This window comes from Papaver somniferum, chromosome 2, assembly GCF_003573695.1.
Source record: "Papaver somniferum cultivar HN1 chromosome 2, ASM357369v1, whole genome shotgun sequence".
In the NCBI taxonomy this organism is placed as follows: Eukaryota; Viridiplantae; Streptophyta; class Magnoliopsida; order Ranunculales; family Papaveraceae; genus Papaver; species Papaver somniferum.
This window is the reverse complement of record NC_039359.1, coordinates 208,559,441-208,583,493: the sequence shown is the minus strand read 5'-3', so window position 1 is coordinate 208,583,493 and position 24,053 is coordinate 208,559,441. Positions and strand designations below refer to the sequence as shown.

At 36.2% G+C, this 24,053-nt stretch overlaps 3 protein-coding genes across 4 annotated transcripts; all 3 read right to left on the bottom strand.

Annotated features, from left to right (window-relative positions):
• Positions 1-201: 201 nt before the first annotated feature.
• Positions 202-4,013, bottom strand: LOC113350361 (boron transporter 4-like). The gene is made up of 13 exons (XM_026594473.1): positions 3,991-4,013; positions 3,745-3,857; positions 3,574-3,656; positions 3,298-3,490; positions 2,906-3,210; positions 2,645-2,811; positions 2,387-2,560; positions 2,174-2,269; positions 1,924-2,040; positions 1,384-1,697; positions 949-1,228; positions 691-822; positions 202-501 (listed from the first exon to the last, which is right to left on the bottom strand). Exons 2-13 carry the CDS (start codon positions 3,840-3,842, stop codon positions 472-474), a joined length of 1,989 nt encoding a protein of 662 aa, XP_026450258.1. The 5' UTR covers positions 3,843-3,857; positions 3,991-4,013; the 3' UTR covers positions 202-471.
• Positions 4,014-13,510: 9,497 nt separating this feature from the next.
• On the bottom strand, positions 13,511-14,254 carry LOC113352686 (trichohyalin-like). Its single transcript, XM_026596481.1, has one exon. It carries the CDS (start codon positions 14,252-14,254, stop codon positions 13,511-13,513), a length of 744 nt encoding a protein of 247 aa, XP_026452266.1.
• A 5,708-nt stretch (positions 14,255-19,962) lies between these two features.
• LOC113350364 (MADS-box transcription factor 23-like) lies at positions 19,963-23,257 on the bottom strand. Of its 2 annotated transcripts, XM_026594476.1 has the most exons (9): positions 22,862-23,257; positions 22,476-22,517; positions 22,042-22,117; positions 21,435-21,496; positions 20,954-21,053; positions 20,797-20,838; positions 20,625-20,708; positions 20,391-20,539; positions 19,963-20,308 (listed from the first exon to the last, which is right to left on the bottom strand). In XM_026594476.1, the coding sequence occupies exons 1-9, from the start codon at positions 23,041-23,043 to the stop codon at positions 20,305-20,307; spliced, it is 741 nt and encodes a 246-aa protein (XP_026450261.1). In that variant the 5' UTR covers positions 23,044-23,257; the 3' UTR covers positions 19,963-20,304. The 2 variants fall into 2 exon arrangements, with proteins under 2 accessions (XP_026450261.1, XP_026450262.1); XM_026594477.1 differs by lacking the exon at positions 22,476-22,517.
• Positions 23,258-24,053: the final 796 nt, after the last annotated feature.

Genomic DNA, 24,053 nt, shown 5'->3' with positions numbered 1-24,053 from the left:
ATCCTAACGATTTGGACGGACTCGGACGGATATCGAATATTCGGTTATCCATTGCCAACCCTACTTCGATATATAGTTTTGGCTTTGTTGCCTTTTCTTATAATGGTGGCTTTTTTATGAAGCAAAAATAAAAATAACTAAAAAAATCCCCAAGTACAGGGATTTAAGAGAAGTTCGACGATTCACCTCTTTAGTGCGTGACAGAAACTAAATCCATTCCATCCACCCAAAACAAACAAGCCACACAAAACAAGCCAAAAGAGTCTAGGCACCAATCAATACAACCTATACAGCACCATGACAAAACGCATCTCTGTACATAGGAGTTGAAGTAAGATACGCACCGACTGCGGCCTGGTCTAACTACTTTTTCGGGCAGCAGCCTCGAACCATCTTTACGCCGATAAACGCAAACTTTTACTATTAGGATTTTCGCCCACCAGAGTACATTGCTGGCTATAAGCGTCGCACTCACTCATTTCCAGTGCTGTTAGGGTGGACCTGCAATTTTTATACGATGTAGCAAAACAAAATCATCAATAGAACAGTATTATACCTCTAAGAATATTAATTAACATCATTACGTAAACGGAGATAAAGAACATATCTTAGCATCGCATGCACATACAAAATGGACATGTAAATGTGTTGTGTGAGTATAGGATGAAGTGAACAAGAGCCTATCCTTACCGTTAACGGTCTGCTATCTTCTCTGAATGATACAGTTCGGTTTTTCAACTCTCCTCTACTAGTAGTGAACTCATCCAGTATCTCAGCACCACAAATTTCTAGACCACTCTGCTCACCAGATGCGACCACCTCCTGATCGAATGTTTATGGAAGATCAAAATAAATATGTACAAGGAAACCATAACTAGTATAACTCTAGGTCGTATCAATCTTAACCTAACTAAATACTCAGCAATGCTTCTTTATTTAACTCTTTACCTGGAATGAGAGACTGCGACTTCTAATTGGTGCCTCAGCAATTTCCTCATATTCAGCTGCATCTATTTCATATAGATGGTGCGGCTGAAACAACTTTGGGAGTAGATGCTCTCTTATGCTTATTAGTAGAAAAAATGGTAAAGGAAACAGTATTCCAGCTATTGGAATCCATGTTACTCCAAAACATATCAAAAGATATACGAACTGGAGGATAGTAAACCTGGCGATGTGTTTAAAGGGCACAGACTCAACAAAGGAAGCATGAACTCCTTCTAAAATCCTGCTCAGCCACAATCATGCAGAGAAAAGAAGAAGCCATTACCTTTCGCAATATTCAGTAATTCATTCAGATCACACATATTTTATAAAGTTGACGACCGAACAATCAGAAAATTTGATCGAACTCAACATCCTAGTAAATGAAAATCTACTTACTTGTACCGCCGACCAGGAGTGATGAAGAGCAGCAACATTCTTTCCCAGAATTGATTCCCAGGAAGACTGTCAATGGCCATGTAGGCGAAGTATCCCCACAGTACTGATGTTGGTATTAACTTAATGACAGGCATCGCAAATACAGCACTACCGACTAGGACAGATTGTAATAGATTGCTCAATCTCTGCTCATTAACCCGGACGGGTAAATGTTGGTCGATGTGCTTCTCTGGATCAAATTTATCCTTGCCTCCGTCATCACTTTTCAACACAGCCTCTTTCAAGCCTTGCAAGTCATTTACAGCTGAACTTGACTGCACACATAATCCATGCAGCCAACATAAAAGCGTGAACGTGTTTGAAAGAAAAATAAAGACGGATGTTATGTTTCCAAAATTCCGAAAGCACTTACCTCTTAAGATGATAGAAATGTAATATGGGTATTCAAAGAAAGAAATCATGGGGTTGAGAAATAACAAGATTGGAAAGACGGATGTTATGTTTCCGAATTTTCTTCATGGATATGAGAATATTACTTACTATAGGCGATTTGTCCATTTCAATGAACACTTCTTGCATCTTGTCATAAATTTCAGAACCAGTAGCGTGCTGGGTTATGCTTTCTTTAGCACTCCTCACCATCTTCTTCCGAACCAACTGCAAATAGCAAAGGGTGTTGAGTTTACTGACTTGGAAAGAGACAGATCAACGTGCTTGGCCGATATATGAAATTATATTCTTGTTTACCAGGAGCGGTGAAATAGACAGGAAGACTAGATTCTTAACCCACCTGTCTCTTAAGAACAGCGAGGCTCTTAGTGTGCATAGGAGACTGTGGAAGTACCCCATTTGAAGGAGGAATTCCAAGCAATCCACATATCAGAACCTGAAATGATGGATTCAAGTTGAGAAAAAGTAATCAAAACATAGAACCCTATATATGGCAATATGAATGAATCAATGAACTAATCTGAATAATCTTAAGCTTGGTAATTAAGAGTACCATAAAACCAAGTAACAACATGTCGTAGTGGTAAGCAGATGGTTTCTTTAGATTAAATTCCTTTTGCTGTGCCATCTGAGAAACAACAGTGTGGTCGAAAAAGTAGAGAGCAGCTACCATCACAGCTGGTACAAAGGCAGCAAAAATGTACACCGGTGGCACTTTTCCCATATCCTGCAATTTCGATAAAACACCTCAGCCATCTACATCAAGGTTTAGAAAATTTATGCACGTAGGTTGATTTAAATATATAGTTACCTTGATTACTGTCCAATGATACAACGATGCAGATTCCCATGGAAGAGGAGTATAAAGCCTTCGTGGAACTCCAGATGGAACTTTTCTTGGAATACTGAATGACATCGCTGTCCACACCACAACAACGAAAGGAACCCCATAGTCTGCAATAAAGCTTCTCAGGAATCCTGTAATAATAGATCAGTTCGAAAATGTTTTCAAATTCAAAGTTACTTTTAGAAGAAGTGCAAATGTTATAGATCAGTTAGATACTTTTCTTACCTGTGCCGTAACGCCAAGACCTGGCCCTTCTACTCTTTAAAGCAGTAAAGAGAAGTCCAAAGGTAAAGATCAGTCCCAACAATCCATTTGTATACAGCCACTGAAATTGATACCTTTCGTCGTTCGGATTTTCAGACTTTGGAATCGCAAATTCACTAAACATTCCCTTGATAGCCTCTTGAATGAAAAGGGCCGCGATCAGCATGCCAAAAAGTTCTCCAGCAATCCTTGTAAATCTATTGATAATGGTACAAGCATTGAATATTGCAAGGAGAAAGAGCATAAGGGATGTCCAGATACAAACCCTACACAAAAACATCACAATTACAAGATATGTATACTTTAACGTTCTAACAGTGGCTCTAAAAACAGGTGAAATGAAAAATTCTCACCATCCAGCCCAAGCTACAAATAGTTTGGACCCTAAATCTGCTCTCCCTTTAGAGAAATTATAGATATAACCATACATAATAATGGTTGGCTCTGCAACGCCTAAAACTAGCATAGGTTGTCCACCAAATAATGATTGTATTATACCACAAATCGCAGTTGAAGCTAGAGTCTCCACTGTGCTCAAGCTTCCATCTACAAGCAAAAATCACTACTGGGAGTCCATAATCCTGTTTATCAAGATAATTAAGACGATGTATGGGTAACTGTATCCTGACCTGTTTCTTTACTCAGTTGCTCTCCAAATGCAATCACTGGTAGTGCAGATGCAAAGAATATATAGGTTGTAGGTGCCAATATCCTGCAAATGAAGGCCAAACAGCCTTATGCAAATGAGGATATCCATCTATCTAATAAGATTTCAAAGTATGAGAGTAGATTTGATTTACCTGAAGCCAGAATGTAACCCATGAGTCCAATCATCTTTATAACACAACTTTCTTCCTTGTATATCATCTTTTATCCCTTTGAATGGATCTTTGATCATGGTAACTATTGCTGCCTGGAACAACCCAAGAAACATAGTAGTTAGTTGTTTCAGTAATTACAGAGCATTGACTTAAAACACTTTACACTTTTATCCTTCTATATATCTATTGGTCCATTAGTACATGTTAAATAAGCTATATAAATACCCTAACAGTGGCAGATGATCGAAAACAGCACACTTCAGAGATGAAAACGTGTGGTGGTGTTTAAATTGGTTTCAGAAAATGAAAAATTTCGTTGAGCAAGAGACAGAGAGAGAGAGAGAGAGAGAGAGAGAGAGAGAGTAAATGAAGAAGAAACCACAGACAAACCCTCCTCTACTTCTGTTTAAAAAAAACGGGAAATTCACAGTGGACCCCACCAACAACTGGTTGTTATTGACACGCGTATACTTTTGATTGGTTACTCGTTTGTTCCAGCCAGGAATTCGTTTCCCCATGAAAAGTCTTTAGATTTGGTTTTTCTTACGTTACTGACGAGAACGAGATTAACAGAAATACAGAGAGACCCTTTAATTATCAATAAAAACAATGCCAAAGGGCTTATCTATGTTTCTTTATTTTTTTGATAAGCAGACTTCTAACAACAACTAAGAAGGGGTACAAGTTACCATGTAGTAAAGCGAACATGATTTGAAAAGCAGAAATCATAGAATTTGGAGACTCGTCGGTGCTAATTATTTTTTGTAATTGATTTTTTTCTTTCATAAAACTTTGATTAATGTTCTCAATCCAGATTTGTTCGTGTTCTCTGGAAGCACCATCTTTTGCAAGTTTATCAGCAACGTTATTAACTTATTTATTTATTTTTGTACTATCATTGTATGTAACCTCCAACGTTTCGGGTTTGAGGTGGCATCCAAAATAACCAAAACTGTGATTTTCTTACCGTTTCTGTGGATGTCTTTTTCCATTTTTTAACCTTCTCGTTATGGAATGAAAAACTTCAATTATAATCTTGCATTTGTTGTATATGACACTTTGAATGGCTCAAATTCGATTCACAATTGAAGTTCTTTTTCATTTTACTTCGCCAAAAGCTTTATTTGTGTCTACACTGTCATGGTATAGAAATGATGCTTTGGTTTGTATCTTTTTGCTAGTTGTTGAGTCATAATCGAGCCTAAAAGGATAGTACACCACTAGAGCAGTCTCCACTAGAGCCGGAAAACGGGCGGGCCGGGGCTGGGTTGTTACTGTTACACGGGTTCGGGTTAGCACGGGCCAAAACCTGCGGGTTGATATTCTTTACGGGTGGTCATTTTTTCAACCCGCGCCCATAACGGGTAAAACTTGCTGGTTCACGGGTTACCCGGCCTGTTTAACTAAAAAAAAATTAAAGCTTAATTATAATTAAAAATAAACTGAGTATAGATTATATCTTTTGGCAACCTCTAAAACAGTAAACCTAGTTTACCCCAGAAGCGAAATGCAGATACAACAACAAGAATGAACCGAACACAGATTATACAGAACACAATAAAAGACTAAAGGGGACAATGTTGTATAACGAAAGACAACAATGGGAGACAAACTGCTTTCTAATCATTCATCTAATCCCCAACTTCAACATCATTCACCACTTTCATTTCATTCAACAGATCCAAGACCAACTCTTTCTTTCTTGTTTCTTCTTTTTACAATACAATCACAACCCATCTTGTTTTGTTCAGCACCAAACCCATTCATCCTTCCTTAATCTCCCCCACAACAGACAACTCTTGAATCTCGATATCAATCATTAATAACAGTTAAGATCCACATTTTCTCCTCTCGGTTGCAGCAGCTTCAAGTGAGTATCAATTCGAACAAACCCATCGGTCGATGTCATCTTAAATTCATCTTCTTTTGATTACAGCCAATAATTAAATAACACCACCACTAAATCGAACTAAATACCACCAACAAAAAACCCAAACCCATCTTATCAGAAAACTACCCGAAATTGTGGAGCTTCAGAGGCAGTTCCAGGCAAAATTTCCAAACGACAAAGTTCAAGTTCTTCAGAAATAGTCCAATATCCAGCTAATGTTACCTTATCAGAAGAAAAAGTAGCAGACTGCAGACCCAAATTCAAAAAAGAAGCAAATATAATCAATCATTCAATCTCATCACTAACATATTAAAAAATCGTAACAAGGACAACATTAATCAGAAGAAGAAAAGAGACCGACCAGATCTTACCGAGTATAATAGGTAAGGAAAAGGCTTGGAAAATATTATTTGGATTCGTCCCCTGCTGAGAAACCTAGAGAAAGTAAGAATCGTAGCCAGTGAAGGAGAAGGAGAAGAAAGAGGAAGTGAGGGCGACAACTAGGGTTTTACCCTTTTCTTTTTCGATTTTATACGATGGAGTTGGAAACGTGGCCTGAGTGAGGGGAACGCGGAAAATGGAGAAGTGTGAGTGAGGGAGGGTCTACGGGTATATGAGTTGCACCCGCGGGTTTACGGTCCGGACCGGTTTACCCGTTTTCTAACAAGCCGGCATTTCTCCAACCCTAACCCGGCTTGTTTAGACAACCAGCCAAGCCGGGCGCGGGTTTTCATGATCCGGTCCGGGTTAACCAGCGGGTTTTGGCTTGTTTGCCAGTTCTAGTCTCCACCCATGGAAGATATTTTTTCTTTCTTTTTTAAACTAGTTCTCACTAACCCTTATTTGTTCTGTAAAGCTGTAGTTGCAGGAAATCGTACAACCACATCCATTCAATATTATATAATTTTCTAAGTAATCATAATGGAAATCACTCGTTTATTAATCAAGATCTTGGGATCGAATACAAAATATTAGAAAGATTTTACTTGTTCTCCAAATAAACTCTCTCTCTCCTAATTTCTTGTCTAACACTCACCCTAGAGATCTCTCTCAATACACAGATTCCTTCCCCTTATATAGGGTACTACATAGTGGACGACAGCTAATAGATCTCCTATTTTTGGAATCACTGTGCGTTACAATCGCTCATGTACATTCACTCAATCTCGCACACTTTACACTTCGCACTGATCATCACACTTTACTCGTGACTATGCTGACATCATTATATACGTCATCCTTATTTTAGTACGTGCTATGGTCTTCGCTTAAGGTAGATGACCTTTACTTCGTATACATAATGAATGTGCGATATTTCACTCCTACATTTTGCCTCTTGTCATTTCGTTCTCTTTATAAAGTGAGCGATATGAAGAATCTCCATCTAATAATATCGCACATGCTTGACTTTTCTTTTTCTCATCTGCCGACACATTTCCAGAATTCGATCTTTCCTTACCTACGTGTCTTTTTATCCACTCGTTATCTAGACACGTCTTTATAACCGTCTATTTTTATCCATTCATTCTTCGCATTAATGAGATAAAATCTCGAAAAACGAGAGTAAATTTTTCTTATATATCTTCTTTCTTCTTTTTACCTTCCTCTTTCTTTTCCCCTGCTTCTGCATTTTAGCTGTAATTTCCGTCCGTGATCTGATTAAGATACATTTTTTTTTTACTGTGATTTCATTCACCTATATATCCGTCATTCTCATTCTTATAATGGCTTCAGCTGGTAAAAAGATGCAAACTGAATTCACCAGGTTGAAAAGAGAATTTTCCACAAGAGGCTTTTCACTTTCTCTTCCTTCCCATTCTGATTATTCATCCAAACTCAATCTTGAGTTAACAAATTCTGAACAGTGGTCTAATCAAAATATCATCATTTCATTAGGACAACTTCTGAATAATCTTCCCATCCCATTGTATAATCCGGAAATTCCCTTATTCTATGAAATTCTATCTGATGAACGATTCGCAAGAGGTATATTTCAATTGAGTGGTGATGTTATTATAATAGCTTTAGAATACTCTCGTCGCGCAGCCGGATTAGGAACCTCTTATATTTATGAAGTGCGAAATGCATTATACCGTGATAAAGCCATCAACTCTGCGGAGTACACTGTTGATAATTTCTTCAAAAACTACTATGTTGCGATCATGAAAAACGAATCGACAAAATGGGCCATTCGCTTAAGAAGAAAAGATGATATTTCTGAAGACCAGAAAATTATACGAGATGTTGATTGGAACGATAAATCTAATAGTACTGCTCGCAGGTATAATGATTCTTGATGGATTAATTGTCCAGTCATTTTAGTAGGTCCTTATGTATCTGGAAGAGCTGTTGATGGTTCTGATCTTCCCCTTCCTGCGAATCTTTCTGTTTATCAACCTTGGAAGTTTTTCTTATCTGATAATGAGAATAATAAGATGGTATGAAGTCTTCGCATATTTTTCCTAATTTCGCATAACCTTGTTTTTTCTATTTCTTATTTTCCTACTCTTCTGATTTCAGGCTGCTAAGAAGGACAAAACGTCGCACAATGCATCATCTTCGCAGAATAATGAAGTAAGAAACATTCCTTCTTAACTTAAACAATATTGTTGCCTCTGTTTCTTATCTTAATTATTCGCGCTGGTTGAAACTTCGGGTACTAAGGATATTTGGAAAACCAAGAAACGAACCAAGAAACTCGCATCTAAATCTGGGCCAAAAATTTCTTCTTCCGATCTTTCCAGGAAACGTAAAAAATTCTACCCTTCTTCAAGTTCTGAATCTAGTGATAATGATATTTTTTCTTCTGAAGATCCATCAATCTCTTCTTCAATGAAAGAATTATCCAACCTTTTTTCTGATCCCATGTCGGCTCTTAATGATGATGGTCTACAATGAACTTTTGGTATGGTCTCGAAAGTCTGCGATGCTCCTATTTTGGATGATCCATATCTTCGAGGAACTGCTTCTGTTGTAAACCCAAGATTCCAATATGCAATTGGTTCTTTAGTAATATCTATACCTTCTTTTATACTATTTCTAATCTTGTTCTCCGACACATAACATCTTTCTTATACTTTTACAGGTATCTCGCTTATCATATGCGGTTTCTTCGGATTATCAAAGGAAACTTCTCAGTTTGGGGAAAGAAAATACCAAACTTAAGGCTGGAAATTCTACCAACGTTGAATTACTTCGCATGGCTCGAGAAATAAATGATGAAATTATTGGTACGTAATCTTTGATCTTCGCACTCTCCTTATTTTACGTGATAATTAACATTCCTCATTTCTTTATTTTCGCAGATATTTATAACCTTTCTGATGAGGCATCTAACTTTCCTGACAAGGAAATTCTTTTAGAACATCTTAATTCTTCTTTAAAAAATTATCCAACCAAAGGATTTGAGAACCTTAGCCTGGAGGAATTAAGATTGAAGTATACTGCTCTTAGAATGGATCATAGACCTTTATTAACTACACTTAATAACTTCAAACGCCGTCTTCATGAAAATAAGAAGACAGTTCAACTTTTGGAAGTAAAGAAGAATAAACTCATTACTGAAAAACATGAGGTCGCTCTCAAGGGTGCGAAAATAATAGAAAAATTCCAAGAAACTATTCTTAAAGTTCAAGATGAACGTGATTTCGCTTTGAGCGAAAAGAACGCACTAATTGAGGAAATAAATTTAATCCGTTCTCGACTTCTCATAGAAAGTGAAGTTGAATTTAGTTGGGCTGCTAGAGTTCTGAATGATGCTAGGGAAAATTTATCCGTAAACGTGAGCCTTCAATCTGAACATTCTGCGCTGGTTAAAGACATTATTTCCAATCACGAAGGTCACTTGCTTTTTCTTTCATATTTGTCATTTCTTGAAGATGACATATCTTTTAAGTCTAACCATTTTGTTTATATTTCGAAGATAAAGAAAAGAATTATCTGGAGTAGATTGAAGAGTTAAAGACACAACTTGCTGCTACAGAAAAGATACGTCTTGAAGAAACCGAGAAGTTATCAATGGAGTTATCTGCTCGCAACTCCAAATATCAGCAGTTAAAAAAGAATTATATCCTCACTGTTCCAAATAATGGTAAGGATGCCATTCGTGATCGTGATGCAGCAGTTAAAAAAGTCTGTGTTGACAATGGCATTCCTTTCTCTAAATATAAATTCGCAGACGTTCCTCCCAACGATGTTGTTCCTGATATTATTGATAGTGAAGAGGAATATGAAGAGTATGAAGAGTACGAAGAAGAAGGAAATAATTCTGAGGCCGAACATAATAATGAAGATAATTAATTATTTTTCACTTGATGTAAATCCTTCTTCTGCCTCTTGTATATCTTCATGTATTCTAGAATTATATACCTTTAAAATGTTTATTTTCAACCCTTAATTATAAGTTCCCTTTAACTAATATTCGCATTCGCAAATATCAAAGTTTCATCTTTTTCGCACATGCATCAAACTACTAAATGGGGCAATTAACACTCTTTTTATATTTCCATTCCCATTCTTGCCTCTACTAATTGTCACAGATTGATAGGCTGATGAACATAGTGTCGCTTTCTACTTCAATCATATTTTTTATCGTGCGAAACACTTCACAGCTAACTTATTTCTATCAATTCCTGCAAAACAAAGTTAACTTATATCGTATTTTTCTCATGAGGTCTTATTTTGCCTTCCTAATTAAAGGTCTTATCTTGCCTAGAATTTTATTTGTTCTTGTGCGACGAAATCGCAGGAAGTCTTTATACTGTAGTATATCAACCCATTGATCTTGCCTTATCTTTTTCTTGTATTATTGCCTCTTCAAGTTTATCTTTTGCGTAAATATGACAAGCCTTAATACTCCCGTGAGTGAAAATCCTCATGATATTTACGTCTTTTGATACAATTCAGCTCCCTAATGGAGGGTGCCGTCCTTATATTCCCCCTGGTTGCCCCTTCAAGGAAGCGTACCTCTACCGGGTTAAGGTTGGATCCTCCCATCCGGTAATACAAAAACCAGTTGATTTCACAGCCTCTTAACCCTCCACCGATAAGGTTTATGGTTACGAGACCGCACCCTAAGTGGGGTATCTTCGGACCGATCAAGTGCATCATAGTCATAACTTGTCAAGAGTGGCAAGGTACGCTCCAGACGCCCCGGGCACTCTTGACTCAACCGTGTACCTCGGTGCCCTGATCGGATTTCTGCACTCCTTAAGAGAGACATTGTTACCTTAGTCTTCTAATCTAAGAGAATCAACTTAGACTGAAAATTTAAGGCACCTCTCCTGGATGGGCTTTTTCGTTTTTTCTCACCCCAAATCTCCATAACTCAAGTTCCAGGGTCGATGTAGCTTTCCCTTGAGTTATGCTTATCAAGTTTCCCCAATTATAACGTGCGATAGGTCTTACTTTTTTCCTCTTGCATTTATGCGAACTAGGGTGCACGCCACAGTTGGATACCTCTCTTCTGTGGTTATATACTCTGTTGCCTTATACTAAGGTCTTACTTTAAGGTCTTACATTTGCCTTTTTTTTTCTTGATATGATATCATCTTATGAAAATATAAAGTTTTCATTTCATTATTATTTGTGAGTTATATAACTTTAGTACATAGAATTCTTACTGAGTTCTCATACATAAAGAAAGATATTCATATTACTATTCTGCTCCTATCATCTTTTGTATTTCTTTAAGTTCATTGATGCTTCTCAGAACATTATTTCACATGATATCTTCAATTTCCCTTGTGCGAGTATCATCGCACATGTTACTGTTCTTCTGAGAACACAGCTTCTTCCTCTGCACTCACTCTCCTTCTTTAGAAGTAATCTTTCTGACTCGCTTGGTGTGATTATTTGCAGAAGATTTTACTTTAATATCCTTCTTTTCTATTTTTCAAGATTTTGACACTACATCCACCATTAATCTTTCACCCCTTAGGCTATCTTTAGCATGCTGTTTCTAATTTCTTCGTTTGTATTCTCGCTCTTCGCACTTGTCAATATCAATTTCCCGACAATTTCTACCTTCATTTGTATCTCCTCTTATTATGCCTAGACCTTGAGGTAAAGGAAATTTTATGCATTGGTGAAATGTCGAAGCCACACCTAAGATACTATGCAACCATGGTCTCCCAATCAGAGCATTATAAGGTGATTCAACATCAACAACACAAAATACGATTTCTGTTGGCAGACTTCACAATGGAATTCTCATTTTTACTTATCTTTTTGGCTTGTTCGCAGCGCCATTGAATCCATAAATATTTTAAGTTGAAGGAATTAACTCTTCATCCCTTCCTCCCATAGTCTTTTATGAATGATAAAAGAGAATATCAACAGAACTCACGGGATCTATGAGTATTCTATTTATAGCCCAAGTATTCGCTTCACCTTCTTCTTCATCGTCATCATCTATTTTTGCTTTTGGATTAATTCCCAACTTCACCACTAATGGACACTCATGTAATTCTCCTCCTCCTGGTGTTTCTTCCGCAATGAACGAAATGGACTGTTTTTGACAATCCTTTAATGGTGATATCTTCGCAAGGTTGAGGATTTCTCTTCCATCGTTATCTCTCGCATACACACGACTTAAGATGTTGTCATGAAAATCTTCTATAGTTTTGAAAGAGTGTATAATCGAATTTCAATATAGGTTTTTTGCCTTTGCACCTACTTCAATTACAAATGTATTCTTTCCTTTTTCCTCACCATATGTATTTCCTCCTGGTGCTGGTGGCGGTAAATTCGATGGCTGCTGTACTAAGAAATGGTTCAATTTTCCTGCTCAATCATTCTCAGTATGATTTTCCTCACATTTCTGCAATTACTTGTTGTGTGACCATGAAAGTGATGATATACACAAAATTCTTTGATACTTCTGCCGGTGGTGGTTCATCACCTACGTTGTGTGGTTCAGGAATTTCTTCCATTAGTATAACAGCTTCCCAGACTTTGTCTACTGTAGTATTCAACTTTGTCAAGCTTATTTTTTCCCAGACCATCTTTCCAGTTCCTTGTCTTTTATTATGATATGGTTATTGACCTCCATAACCTACCATGGGATTATCCATTCTTTGAATCTTGTTATTTCTTCCTCTAGCTTGGGATTGTGCTTCTTTATATTCTCTTTCGAGTTCCTCTTGATTTGCACTACCCATTGCTACCAGTTTTTGTTCCATTTCTGTAAGTTTCTTTCCTTGATTTCCCTGCGATGTACTCGCAACCGCATTTGTCATCCTTGGGAGTAAACTTGCATTCCCAGTATTCGCATTAGGCATTGCAACTGGATAAGATTCCATTTCTCCCAGCTTCTCCTCAAGTGCAATATACTCTTCTTGAAATTCACGCAACTCCGACATTATGATGGTTTCTTTTATCCTGAAAATCTGTGTATATAATAAATTTGTAGGAAAAAGAGCATTGACAAAGGCTAGTGTAAGAAATCGTTCATCTACTCGTCTTGCCATTTCATTACACATGGTTCTCCAACGTGTTGTTAGATGATGCAAACTTTCATTGACCCTTCTGCGAAGTCCAAAGGCCGTCTCAATTCCTGGTATTAACATATTATTACTGATATATTGTCCTAAGAAGACGTTCTGTAGATGAATAAATGATCTAATTGTTCCTACTGGTAATCCGTCAAACCACCGCAAGGCTTCTCCAGTCAAGCTCGCAGGAAAATATTTACACAACACTGCATCATTTTCTTCCCACTGCAATAAAGATCGTCTATAGGCTTTTATATGTTGTACTGCACATGTACTACCATCAAATATACTAGTGAATACAGGTAAATTTCATTTTGGTGGTATTATTGCAATTTGAATTTTCCTCGCAAAAGGTGTTTTTTCAGCTTCTTCTACTGCTTCCTCTAACTGCCTTCTTCCACCATTTTTTCGCGTAGTCATCATTTTCTCTCAATTCAGCCATTTCTCTGAGAATTTCTTCGCTCATAGTTTGGTCTAAATCTTGTTGCATAGGTCTTTTTAATCTGTCTTGTCTTAATCTATTCTCATGATTATTCTGACGTATAGCCTCTTCAATCTCTCTTTCTTCAGTTTCTTCTCTTCGTCTTCTACGTCTTTCACGTTCAAATCTCGCACGTTCACGAACATCGTTGTTTCTCTCTTCCTCTTGTTCGCGTGCATAATGATCCCTCAATATTTGTCTACCATGTAATAGAATTCTCCTTTGTTCCGGATCATGTTCTCCATCATTATCTGATTCGTAATGAGTACGATGACGTTCGGTTGCATCTTGAATTCTATTGATCCTTTGATCTTCTTGTCTGCGACGATGCTCATGTGGCTGCTCGTATCGGTCATTTACTGTGCGTCTCTCGTCGCGTTGATCTTGTATATTATCATCTTCTTGCAAATTCTCATCAATATTATCTAATGTTTGCTCTCGCCTGGCATCTCTTCGATATGATCGACTTTGTCTTGATGAACTTCTGCTGGTTCTTGATCTTTGTTCGTGCAATCTGAGATTCTCTTCTCTTAAATCATCATTCTGTCGTATCAAAATCGCACACTCTTCATCTTCTCTTTGTCGCTCTGCAATCAATTTTTGTCTAAGTTCTTCAAGTGTCATATTTTCTTCATTTCCTTCAATCCTTCCTGCATCTCCAGTTCTTTGTGTTTCATCTTCGTTAGAATTCGTATGTGCAGTATGAATACTCACTATATCATAATCAATATCATTATTTTGTCCTTGTGTACGATGTAGTCCATTTGTAAAATCATTTATTTGATTTGTTCTTTCTCCTTCCTCTAATTGCTCATGAATGTCACCTCTTCTTCATTCGGCAATTCTTTACTTCTTATGGCTGCTGCCGCTTGCTCAACAGTAGATCTAATTCTTACCATTTCCACTTTCTTGTATTATCAAATGAAAAACTATTTGAAAAGGATTGAAAAGATGTGATGATGAAAATCTCAAATGTTGAAGGAAAAGTTCTAGGTTTTTTAATTCTGGAAACTTGATTTTTAAACAGATTCACCAACAGGATATACCACTCCAAGCTGTTTCTAGCGCCAAAATGCAGTTGCAGGAAATCCTACAACCACATCCGTTCAATATTATATAATTTTCTAAGTAATCATAATGGAAATCACTCGTTTATTAATCAAGATCTTGGGATCGAATACAAAATATTACAAAGATTTTACCTGTTCTCCAAATAAACTTTCTCTCTCCTAATTTCTTATCCAACACTCACCCTAGAGATCTTTCTCAATACACAGATTCCTTCCCCTTATATAGGGTACTACATAGTGGATGACAACTAATAGATACCCTACTTTCGGAATCACTGTGCGTTACAATCGCTCATGTACATTCACTCAATCTCGCACACTTTACACTTCGCATAGATCATCACACTTTACTCGTGACTATGCTGACATCATTAAATACGTCATCCTTATTTTAGTATCTGCGATGGTCTTCGCTTAAGGTAGATGATCTTTACTTCGCATACATAATGAATGTGCGATATTTCACTCCTACAAAAGCATCATCTTCTCTCGTACACCCTGCTTGCCATTCACGCAAAGGCTTATTATTTTTGGATCAAAGACAAAGAAAAATGATCAATCATGAATGTGACCTTATAACGAAATAACAGGGGTTTACTCAATAAATACATTCGTAGATTTGTAGAGATTTAAAAAGAGTCATGAAAATTAATAACTTTTTCGAGAATTATACAGAATTGAGAAAACTTTTGTGGAGTTATGCAGAGTTGTCTAATGTCTTGCAGACATTTGTAGAGTCGCGAAGAGTTGTAAAAACAAATTTTATATGAAAATATGCATGATACACATAAATATTAAATTTATTGTAGCTTATTTATTATAGTAACTTAAATTAAACTAAACTAAATTATTATTATTTTATATATATAACTTATTTTTTTTGTTCAATAAATAAAATAAAGTGTAACAATAAGTTAAATAATTATTATTGTACATTTGTACATGATAATTAAAATTAAAAAGTGTTTAGTTTTTTAATTAAAACAGTTAATCATATCATATAATTTATACTCATCTATAATAGGAGTTTTATAGATTTTGTATTCATGAAATAAAATAAAAGTGAGTAAAAAACATCTTTATAAAAAATTTGGAAGTCTTCCAAAATCTTACATATTTTGCAAGACTTTTATCAAGGCAAATATATACACAAAAGTCACTCAAAGTCTTGAAAATAGGTAAGTATGCAAAGTCTTTGAATTTTCAAGTTTACAACGAGTAACACAAACTTTAGAAGACCTTTTGACAATCTACAACGAGTAACATAAACTTTGAAAGAGATTTTAAAAGTATACAACCAATAACACAATACTTTGTAAATCCATTAAACTCTTTGGAAATCATTAAATGTATTTATTGAGTAAACCCCTGTAAGAGATAATCCAATGTCAAACTTGTTTTTTTTTTCGGAAAATGGGTCATTTGTCCAAATATTTTTAAATCACGGTTTAAATGGACGAGTAAAAAATAGTTTGGGTGAAATGGCCAAAAAAATAGCAAGGATGAAACTAGATTCATCCTAGCTTAAATTTAAAAAATACCAAGGATGAAACTGGATACATCCTGTGTAAATTAAAAATAAGAAAAAATATTTGAAAATGGGCACGATGAAACTGGTACATCCTGCCTATTTTTACATTTTTGTCCATTTAAACAGTATCAAAATCTAACTGTCCATTTCACCCAGGAATTGTTGATTTTTGTCTTTTTAACCAATTTTTTTTTTTTTGGTACTAAGATTTCTATGCAAATCTGCAAGTATGATTTTCCGGTCCATCCTTTTCAATGACCAATTAAGATGGGTACCTGCATCACAGAAGAAAAGGAACACATCATCCGTTCTAGCTGGCTTAAAACTCTCTCTTTTTTCTTTTTCTTTCAATTTGAATGGCTAACGGCGTAGCACTAGCCAGATATTTTCAGCTAGCACCACATAGCAGGTACGCAATTTGTATACTTTATTTTTCTAGACTTTCTTGATAACGATTAACAAATCTCAATTAGATCCGAGACAATCTTATTTTCCAACCATTATAATTTCTCTAGTTTATTTTTATAAAAAAATGGTTGAAACCAAAACGACGGTAGCTAGTTAGGATACCAAACTTTCCTTTTGACATTATAAACTACGTCCAGAGCTATCTCCACCGTCAGGTGTACCGAACTTCATGAGGGGTTACCACTCTAGTGGTAGAAACGGTTTCATTTTTATTTTACTTTGGTAACTTCGTATTCCTGTAGCAGACTTGGTTGTGTTTTGGATGCCTAGTGTTAGCATGGTAATGATATAATGGGGAAAAAAAATCATAGTAATTTGCTTTTTGGATGCCTAGCGTTTGCATGAATGGTGGATTTGACGATTCATGCCACAAACGTCGTTTGTCATGGAAACATGAACTATTCCGGATTAGAATTCACCCGATATATCTGTGCAGATCATCATACGTACCTTGTGATTATAGTAATATTATTGCTCCTGAAATTTGGTGTTTACAATGTTTTGGGGTCGGTCAACTTCATCACTTTGCTAGAAGAGAATTTGGGGCGAAGTTTGACGAGCTTATCGAAGATGACAATTTTTATGTCATAGATCGTAATTTGTTTGAAAAAATGATCAGATATCTTCTATAAAAATCCAAATGAATTATATATGTCTTACTTAGTACAAAACCAGTCAGATCAGTTAAGAAGTACGAGCCAAGATCAGTTGGTTGGTCCCCGAATAATATATGGTCGACCAGAACGTTAAATTATGAGAACCTGAAGCTTCCGAGCAAAACCCATACATATCATGGGAAAACTATCACCAGCTTCTCATTTATTATCAAGATTTCTGGAGAGTATATACTATGACCAATAGGTCCAAGAGCATAGCTCAATGATATCCCATCAACTCCAGTAAGGAGGAAGTCAAGGGTTCAATCCCCGCCGCCGTAAAGGTTTGTAGTAGATTAGTTGTATAATGGGTTAAGCGGTGTTGGGTCTGACAGTGGGGCCAGTCTAACTGGCTTGGTTCAGATAGGGACTTGGGTCCGGCTTTCGGGTTCCAAAAAAATTTTCTTTTACTACCTAATCCATTGAGTAGCGGCTGCTAGTTTGGACCTTTCTTCACGGTACACAGAGTTCCTCAGTATTCCCGGACAGGAGACCTACCCGCGCAATACTATACCAAGAACTTGTTTGTTTGCAGCTGACTCGGCGTCTGAATCTGAGTCAACCCCTGACTCGGACCGAGTCAGCAGTCAGACCGTTTGTTTTCCATTTTGAGTCAGATCTGACTCGACCTCTGACTCAGACATAACCCCTGACTCGGACTCATTTGAGTCACGTAACAAAATACCCCTGACTCATGGGACCAAACCACTGACTCACTTATTTCCGAGTCAGACGAGTTAGATCTGACTCAAAACAAACATATCGACTCAGATTCAGATGAATCAGGTGATTTCACTTAGATCCAGATGATTCAGATCCAGACGACTCAGATGAGTCTAGAGTAAACAAACATGGTGCAAGTCTGGCTGTTTCACAGAAAACGTGAATTCAGATACGCGGACATAAGTATCTGTCAAACTATTTAACTTTTGTTTTTAATTGCTGCGGCTCTGATGGGATGTTTCGATGAGTACGTACAGATGCCAAAAAAGCAAACTAATTAATTGGAAATTAATCAATTAAGTATTAATTTGTTTATATGAGGAAAATAACCACTGCTGGTTATCCATGTGATCACTGCAGTGCAGACAACATGATGCAACTTAACATGTACAGTAGGGACAGATAGAGATAACCACAACTGATTATCACAGATATTTGATTGACAAAAACATCCGATCTCTTCTATAAAAACCAAAAGGTGTTGGTTCTCTACGACTTGGTACAAAACTAATCGAATCAGCTTCTTATACAGAAAAAGCAGGAGCTAAGATAGATTTGCTATATGAACCTGAAAATTGAAATTTGAAAACCTGAAGCTTCCAAGCAAAAGCCATAAATGTCAAGGGCAATCTTTCAGTCTATATCCAGCTTCTCATTTCTTATACAGTATTCTAGGACCTCCAAGCGCTTGACATATGCGAATTAAGAAACAGCCATTATTTACCATCGTGTTTATGTTATATCGGTCATTATGAGCGTTTCCTGACATTGATTTCCAGAAAATATTTTAGTACACAACTACTGTTTTTCCATTTAAAAAAACAGAAACAAAAACACGTCTTTTGACGTGTATGGTGATAAGCACCAGGGCTTGCAAAATTGAGATGGACTGTAGCCAAGGTTGCTCCCATCACTGCTTACGCAATTAAAAAAATTGATTTATTTTATTGCTCACTCCACATGACAAACGTCTGCTAGTCTGGACGTTTTAGTCTTCATCGTGAGTTGTTAATACTTCCCATCTGATTGTGAATTCAGAAATTCTAAATATTATCTCCATAGTTGAAATTTTGTATCATTAATAAAAATTAAAAAAAGTAATGAAATTTCTATTTTCAAACACAGATTCTATATCGATGATCATCATCAACAGAGACTTCCATCAACCAAAACTATTAATACTCTTTTCCTTTGCTCGGTTTTAATACTCTATTAATCTTCTCGGACTTGATTTTCAGGCCGGACAATCGAGGAGTTCTCTAGTGAATTATGTTACTGATGTTTACTCATTGTGACACTCAAGAGTAAAGTTTGATCAGCTGTTATCGTAGATTAAATTTTTCCTGTCATAGATTGTAGTTTGGTTGATACAATGATCCGATCACTTCTGCCAAAATCCAAACGTAATGGTCATCATCTCTTACTAGTAGAAGTAAGGAAGCAAACAACCATAAGACGAAACACAGTACTGTTAGTAACCTAAATTCTTTTGACTTGCCGCAAAAACTGTACAACAAAGGATGGCGTAGCACTAAGCCACTAACTGATTTGTGATCCGAAAATACTGATTAGTAATGGACGGACAATTGTTCAATGTCGTGAATCAGTTGAGTACCGAGGTAGCAACAGCAGCCAAGACCTACTGGTGCCAAAATACTAGTAATGCACATGGACATATAAATATGACAACCTGGATCTTCCGAGGAAAATCCATGGATATGAAGAGGGAAAGTTATCACCAGCTTCGGACGATCGGTGTCATCCAATTAGCATTGTGTTTTAGGCTTATGGGTATGTTGAAGTCCATGTGCCTGACTCACCCGACTTTTTCTAGATTTCACCTCTTAAAGGTCTTAGACACCACAAATTGTAAGCTTTCTAACATACATGCATGGATAGCCATTTTATAATTATCCTCAAACCAAATATTAAGGTTCTCTACTTACAATATATCATATGTATATTTCATAAGCACACCTCACGTCAAGATATATATTCGGAATATTTGGACAATTTGATGATGTGTTTTAAAAGATTTGGCGGCAAAATCAGCCAGCGACACCAGAAAAGGGAGATTGCGAAATTAAAAGAGCACAAAACTTATGTTCAAGCTTTATTTTATTTGGATTGCTTAGAGGGAGACTGCAGAGTCATTGAGTGAAGTTCAAAGGGAAACAAATGCCTCGGTCCAGGATTTATAACACCCATTCATCACCGCAACTGTCGTCAGCTGTTCATGGAAATTTTAATATATTAGTTTTAAAATTGAAGTACTTCGTATGCATAGTTTATAGCACCAGGAAGGACTTTACCTCAGTGTTGTGGCTTTTTCCCCCCTTGGTGTATCACAGTTTTGTTGTTGTGGTTGGCTTAATTGGACTTTGATATCTTCTTCAAGATTAAAGCCATTTGGAGAATGAGACATCCTATCTGTCTCATTTGCATCTCTCGCTTCATTGATCTGTGACCAAAATTTAATGCTTGGATGGGCTGTACCACAACAAGGTGGGTCAACTTAACTAAAAATATAAACTCTGAGCAATTACCTTCCTTAACAAGTCCAAATTTTCTTGACGTGTATGGTGTTCCTTATTAAATAGTTCCATGTTTTCTTGGCGAAGAAGGTTTCTCTGCAGTATAATTAACAAACGTATTAGCTGTTTGGAGTTATATCAACTTAGTTATGAAATAGGTAAGTAGTTTCTGTTCTTTGGAGACCTTTTGGTTTAATTTGCGTATCTCATCTGTTAGAAGTTGGTCCTGTCGAAATAAAAACCTTGTTAACTAGGATTTGTTCACCCGGAATATATATATATATATGTATGTATTGGTTAGTGCTGATGAAAGCATCGCATGAAGATTTAGTATGTTAGACCTTTTGCATATGGACACCACGCAAACTCAATTCCAATTGATTTTCCAGATTTTGTAGCTCATTAGCGCTCAAACTGCATAACTCTTGACCCATCATTTGCCTGCATATTTTTTTTCGCATGATATATAATTATAAGGTTTGTAGACTATCTGGATGACATATTCATTTATGTATTAACACTAAGCAGATGTATGATTATGAAATTTTGACAAGCTAGCAATTCTCATCTGGAAATTACATGAAATGAAAGGTATAAGGTGAGCAATGTTTAACACATGCTCATGAAAGGTATCTGGTGTGCAAAGTTTTAACACATGCTAAGTGTTTTCATGTTTCACGAATCTAACGACTTTATTGGTGGTTTCATCTTTTTACTGAGAAATCTACAGACTTCAAGTGGATATAGTTAGACTTTGCATTTTCATTTTAGTTGGCATTTCTTTGTTCTGTATCCATTCCCTATACAGTAAAACTGACATACCAATAGCCTTCTTGCAAGTTTTGAAATTGATGCCTTAAGGTTGCTGCTTCCCGTTTCCAAAACTGCAAGTAAAATAAGTAGTAGTATTTAGGCTGGGATTGTATGTACACATATTTACACGAATATTAGTTTTTGTTTTAGGAGTTATAACAGTTAGAGCACTTATTAGCCAGCAGTTCTTTTTTCCCTGAGCTTGCCTAGTTAATATATATATCTTGGGTTTAAAGGTGTAGCATAGTAAGAAAATCAATATACTTTTGTGCATAATGATGCGTGTTGTACTATAGTCGAACTTTCTAATGGGGTCAATATTACAGCTTCTGCGATGATAAATGTGGGTGTTTCATATGTCACCCTATAGAAGACATTCTCTAGAAATGTAACCTCTATTAGGTGCCAATGTATACTGTATATTGTTTGATGGTAAATTAATGTAACCCTAAAATGGAAAAATCAAATAAAATGCACCATGAATCACAAAGACAGTGAATTAAAAAGCTACAAAAAGGTTACAAAGAGAAAGTAAATAGCAACTACTTAAAAAATTGCAGCATGTCATGGCCAGTAGTTAATGGGAATAACAGAGTGAAGGCTGTTGAAAGTCTACCTTGGCCTCAGTAGATGCATTCATCAATGGATTCTCCTCCTTTGATGTATCATATCGCTCCAGTAAAGAGTTCATGCTATAATACCAAAACAGGTAATGAAATATTATTAGTATTATACATTAGAGACTTACAAGGGCCTAGTCTAACAGCAATCGAACATCCTTTTATAGAGAAAATAAATCAGTAAAGCATGTCAGTCAAAAATCGTATAAGAAAAACATTTTTGAGAGTGAGATTTCCACTTTTAAGAATGTTAATTGGTAGAACTCTCACATCCCTCGCCTTATATAAAGTTGGAGATGGGGAATCTCCTTGAGGCATGTCGTAGGATGGACCCGTACCTATCCAGTATCAAGAGAAAATGATAGAGAAAAATGTTGATACAGAAGAAAGAGATAAAAAGCATCATAATTTTATCAGGCAAGTAACGAACCGTAAGATCGATCTATGCTGATCCGATCGGAGCGTGTTCAACCTTATTTTAACAAATTAAGATGTGAAAAAGAAAAATTGGGTCAAAATACTAAGATAAGAAAGAGAAAACAAGTACAGGGATAGTAAGTAAACTTTAGTAGCTGCAAGTGATCAAATTCCCTAATTAAGTTTTGCTAGTTCATTGCCATGCAGTTCATGTTATCTGCTTCAGATACATGAAGCAAACGTATAAGAAGCAAGATAACTGTTTCATGAACAAAACTTAATTGATATTGAACTCGTTTGGTGTTGATTTTAATGAGCTGTATGTAGTCAAATAGGGATCTCAATTGACACAAGGCGATAAATTAAAAGACATACTAATTAACAGAAAGAGAGATTTACCTGGTACTCGAGAACTCATAAAGCTTGTCAGTGCTAGAGAAGACGATAAGACCAACTTCAGCATCACAAAGAATTGAAAGCTCCTTGGCTTTCTTAATCAATCCGTTCCTTCGTTTTGAGAAAGTCACTTGCCTGCTTGTTATGTTATCGATCTTTTGAATCACAATCTTTCCTCTCCCCATCTTATTGTAGCTCCTAAGCAAAGTCAAGAGGGATCTAGAAATGGGAAATTAGGATCAAAAAACCAAAAATGGGGATCTAGAAATGGGAAATGAACAAATTTCTGAAGAGAACTAAAAGAAGAATATCTTGCTGGTATAAGTAGTCCTTAGCCTTAGAGGTGACTTTTGTTCGACAGATCTACGGTTTTGTTTATCTAAGCAACAAAGACCCAACAGCACTATTTTCCTGCTGCAGGTTTCAGCAAAACCAGTAGTGGTTAATGGTTATCACATATATTGTCATGTTACAAAAATAGGTAATGTATAAAAAATGATAAGCACTTATCAGAAAATTAATGTAAACTAGTGTCCTTCCCGTGCGTTGCACGGGGCTAAGTTAATTGTAGTGTAATTGGCGCTGAAAAATGAAGATACGGGTCTCTCCTGTTTTGTCAAAATGTAGTATTAGCAGATCAAATAGTTGTAGCTGCGAAAACATATAAATTGCAAATATTTGATACTCCAAGATTAGACTTCATAAACTTTAACCTTTTTTATAAAATTGGTCGTCCAAGATTAGATTTATATCTTCGTAAAAGTAAAAAAAGTTAATTACAGTAGAAACTCTTTTAATTAATACTCGATTATTTAATAAACTCTCTTAAATAATATTTTTGGCGGGTCCCTAGTCGGGGACAACGTGCCAAATTAATAATTCGCTATAATTATAAGATAATACATTTTTGATGACCTATGTATATCCCATATGAAATATAAATTAATAATGCATATATATATATATATATATATTCAATACATTAGTGATTTACGCAGACTTTTTGAAAAATGATTTAGTTAATATTGCATTGAATTTCATCTCTAATTTTTCTTATCATTGTTTTGGTGTTGTTTTCCCATAGCTCAACAAGAAATTATTCAATGTTATTGTCGCTTTAGTAACCTCGTTTCGTAAAGGGGGCTCTATATTAGAACTTTCATCATCTTATTCTACATCTTTATCAAGTCCCATA

Bases quoted from the DNA above. Each gene is read 5' to 3' on its own strand.
- LOC113350361 (XM_026594473.1), bottom strand. From the start codon at position 3,842: ATGATCAAAGATCCATTCAAAGGGATAAAAGATGATATACAAGGAAGA. The intron at 2,041-2,173 runs GTGGGTTAAGAA...TGCTATTTGCAG, and splicing joins TCGCTGTTCTTAAGAGACAG to TTGGTTCGGAAGAAGATGGT. The intron at 1,229-1,383 runs GTAAGTAGATTT...GTGGCTGAGCAG, and splicing joins ACTCCTGGTCGGCGGTACAA to GATTTTAGAAGGAGTTCATG.
- LOC113352686 (XM_026596481.1), bottom strand. From the start codon at position 14,254: ATGACACTTGAAGAACTTAGACAAAAATTGATTGCAGAGCGACAAAGA.
- LOC113350364 (XM_026594476.1), bottom strand. From the start codon at position 23,043: ATGGGGAGAGGAAAGATTGTGATTCAAAAGATCGATAACATAACAAGC. The intron at 22,518-22,861 runs GTAAATCTCTCT...TGTTAAAATAAG, and splicing joins TATGAGTTCTCGAGTACCAG to GTTGAACACGCTCCGATCGG. The intron at 20,709-20,796 runs GTCTCCAAAGAA...ATTATACTGCAG, and splicing joins TACGCAAATTAAACCAAAAG to AGAAACCTTCTTCGCCAAGA.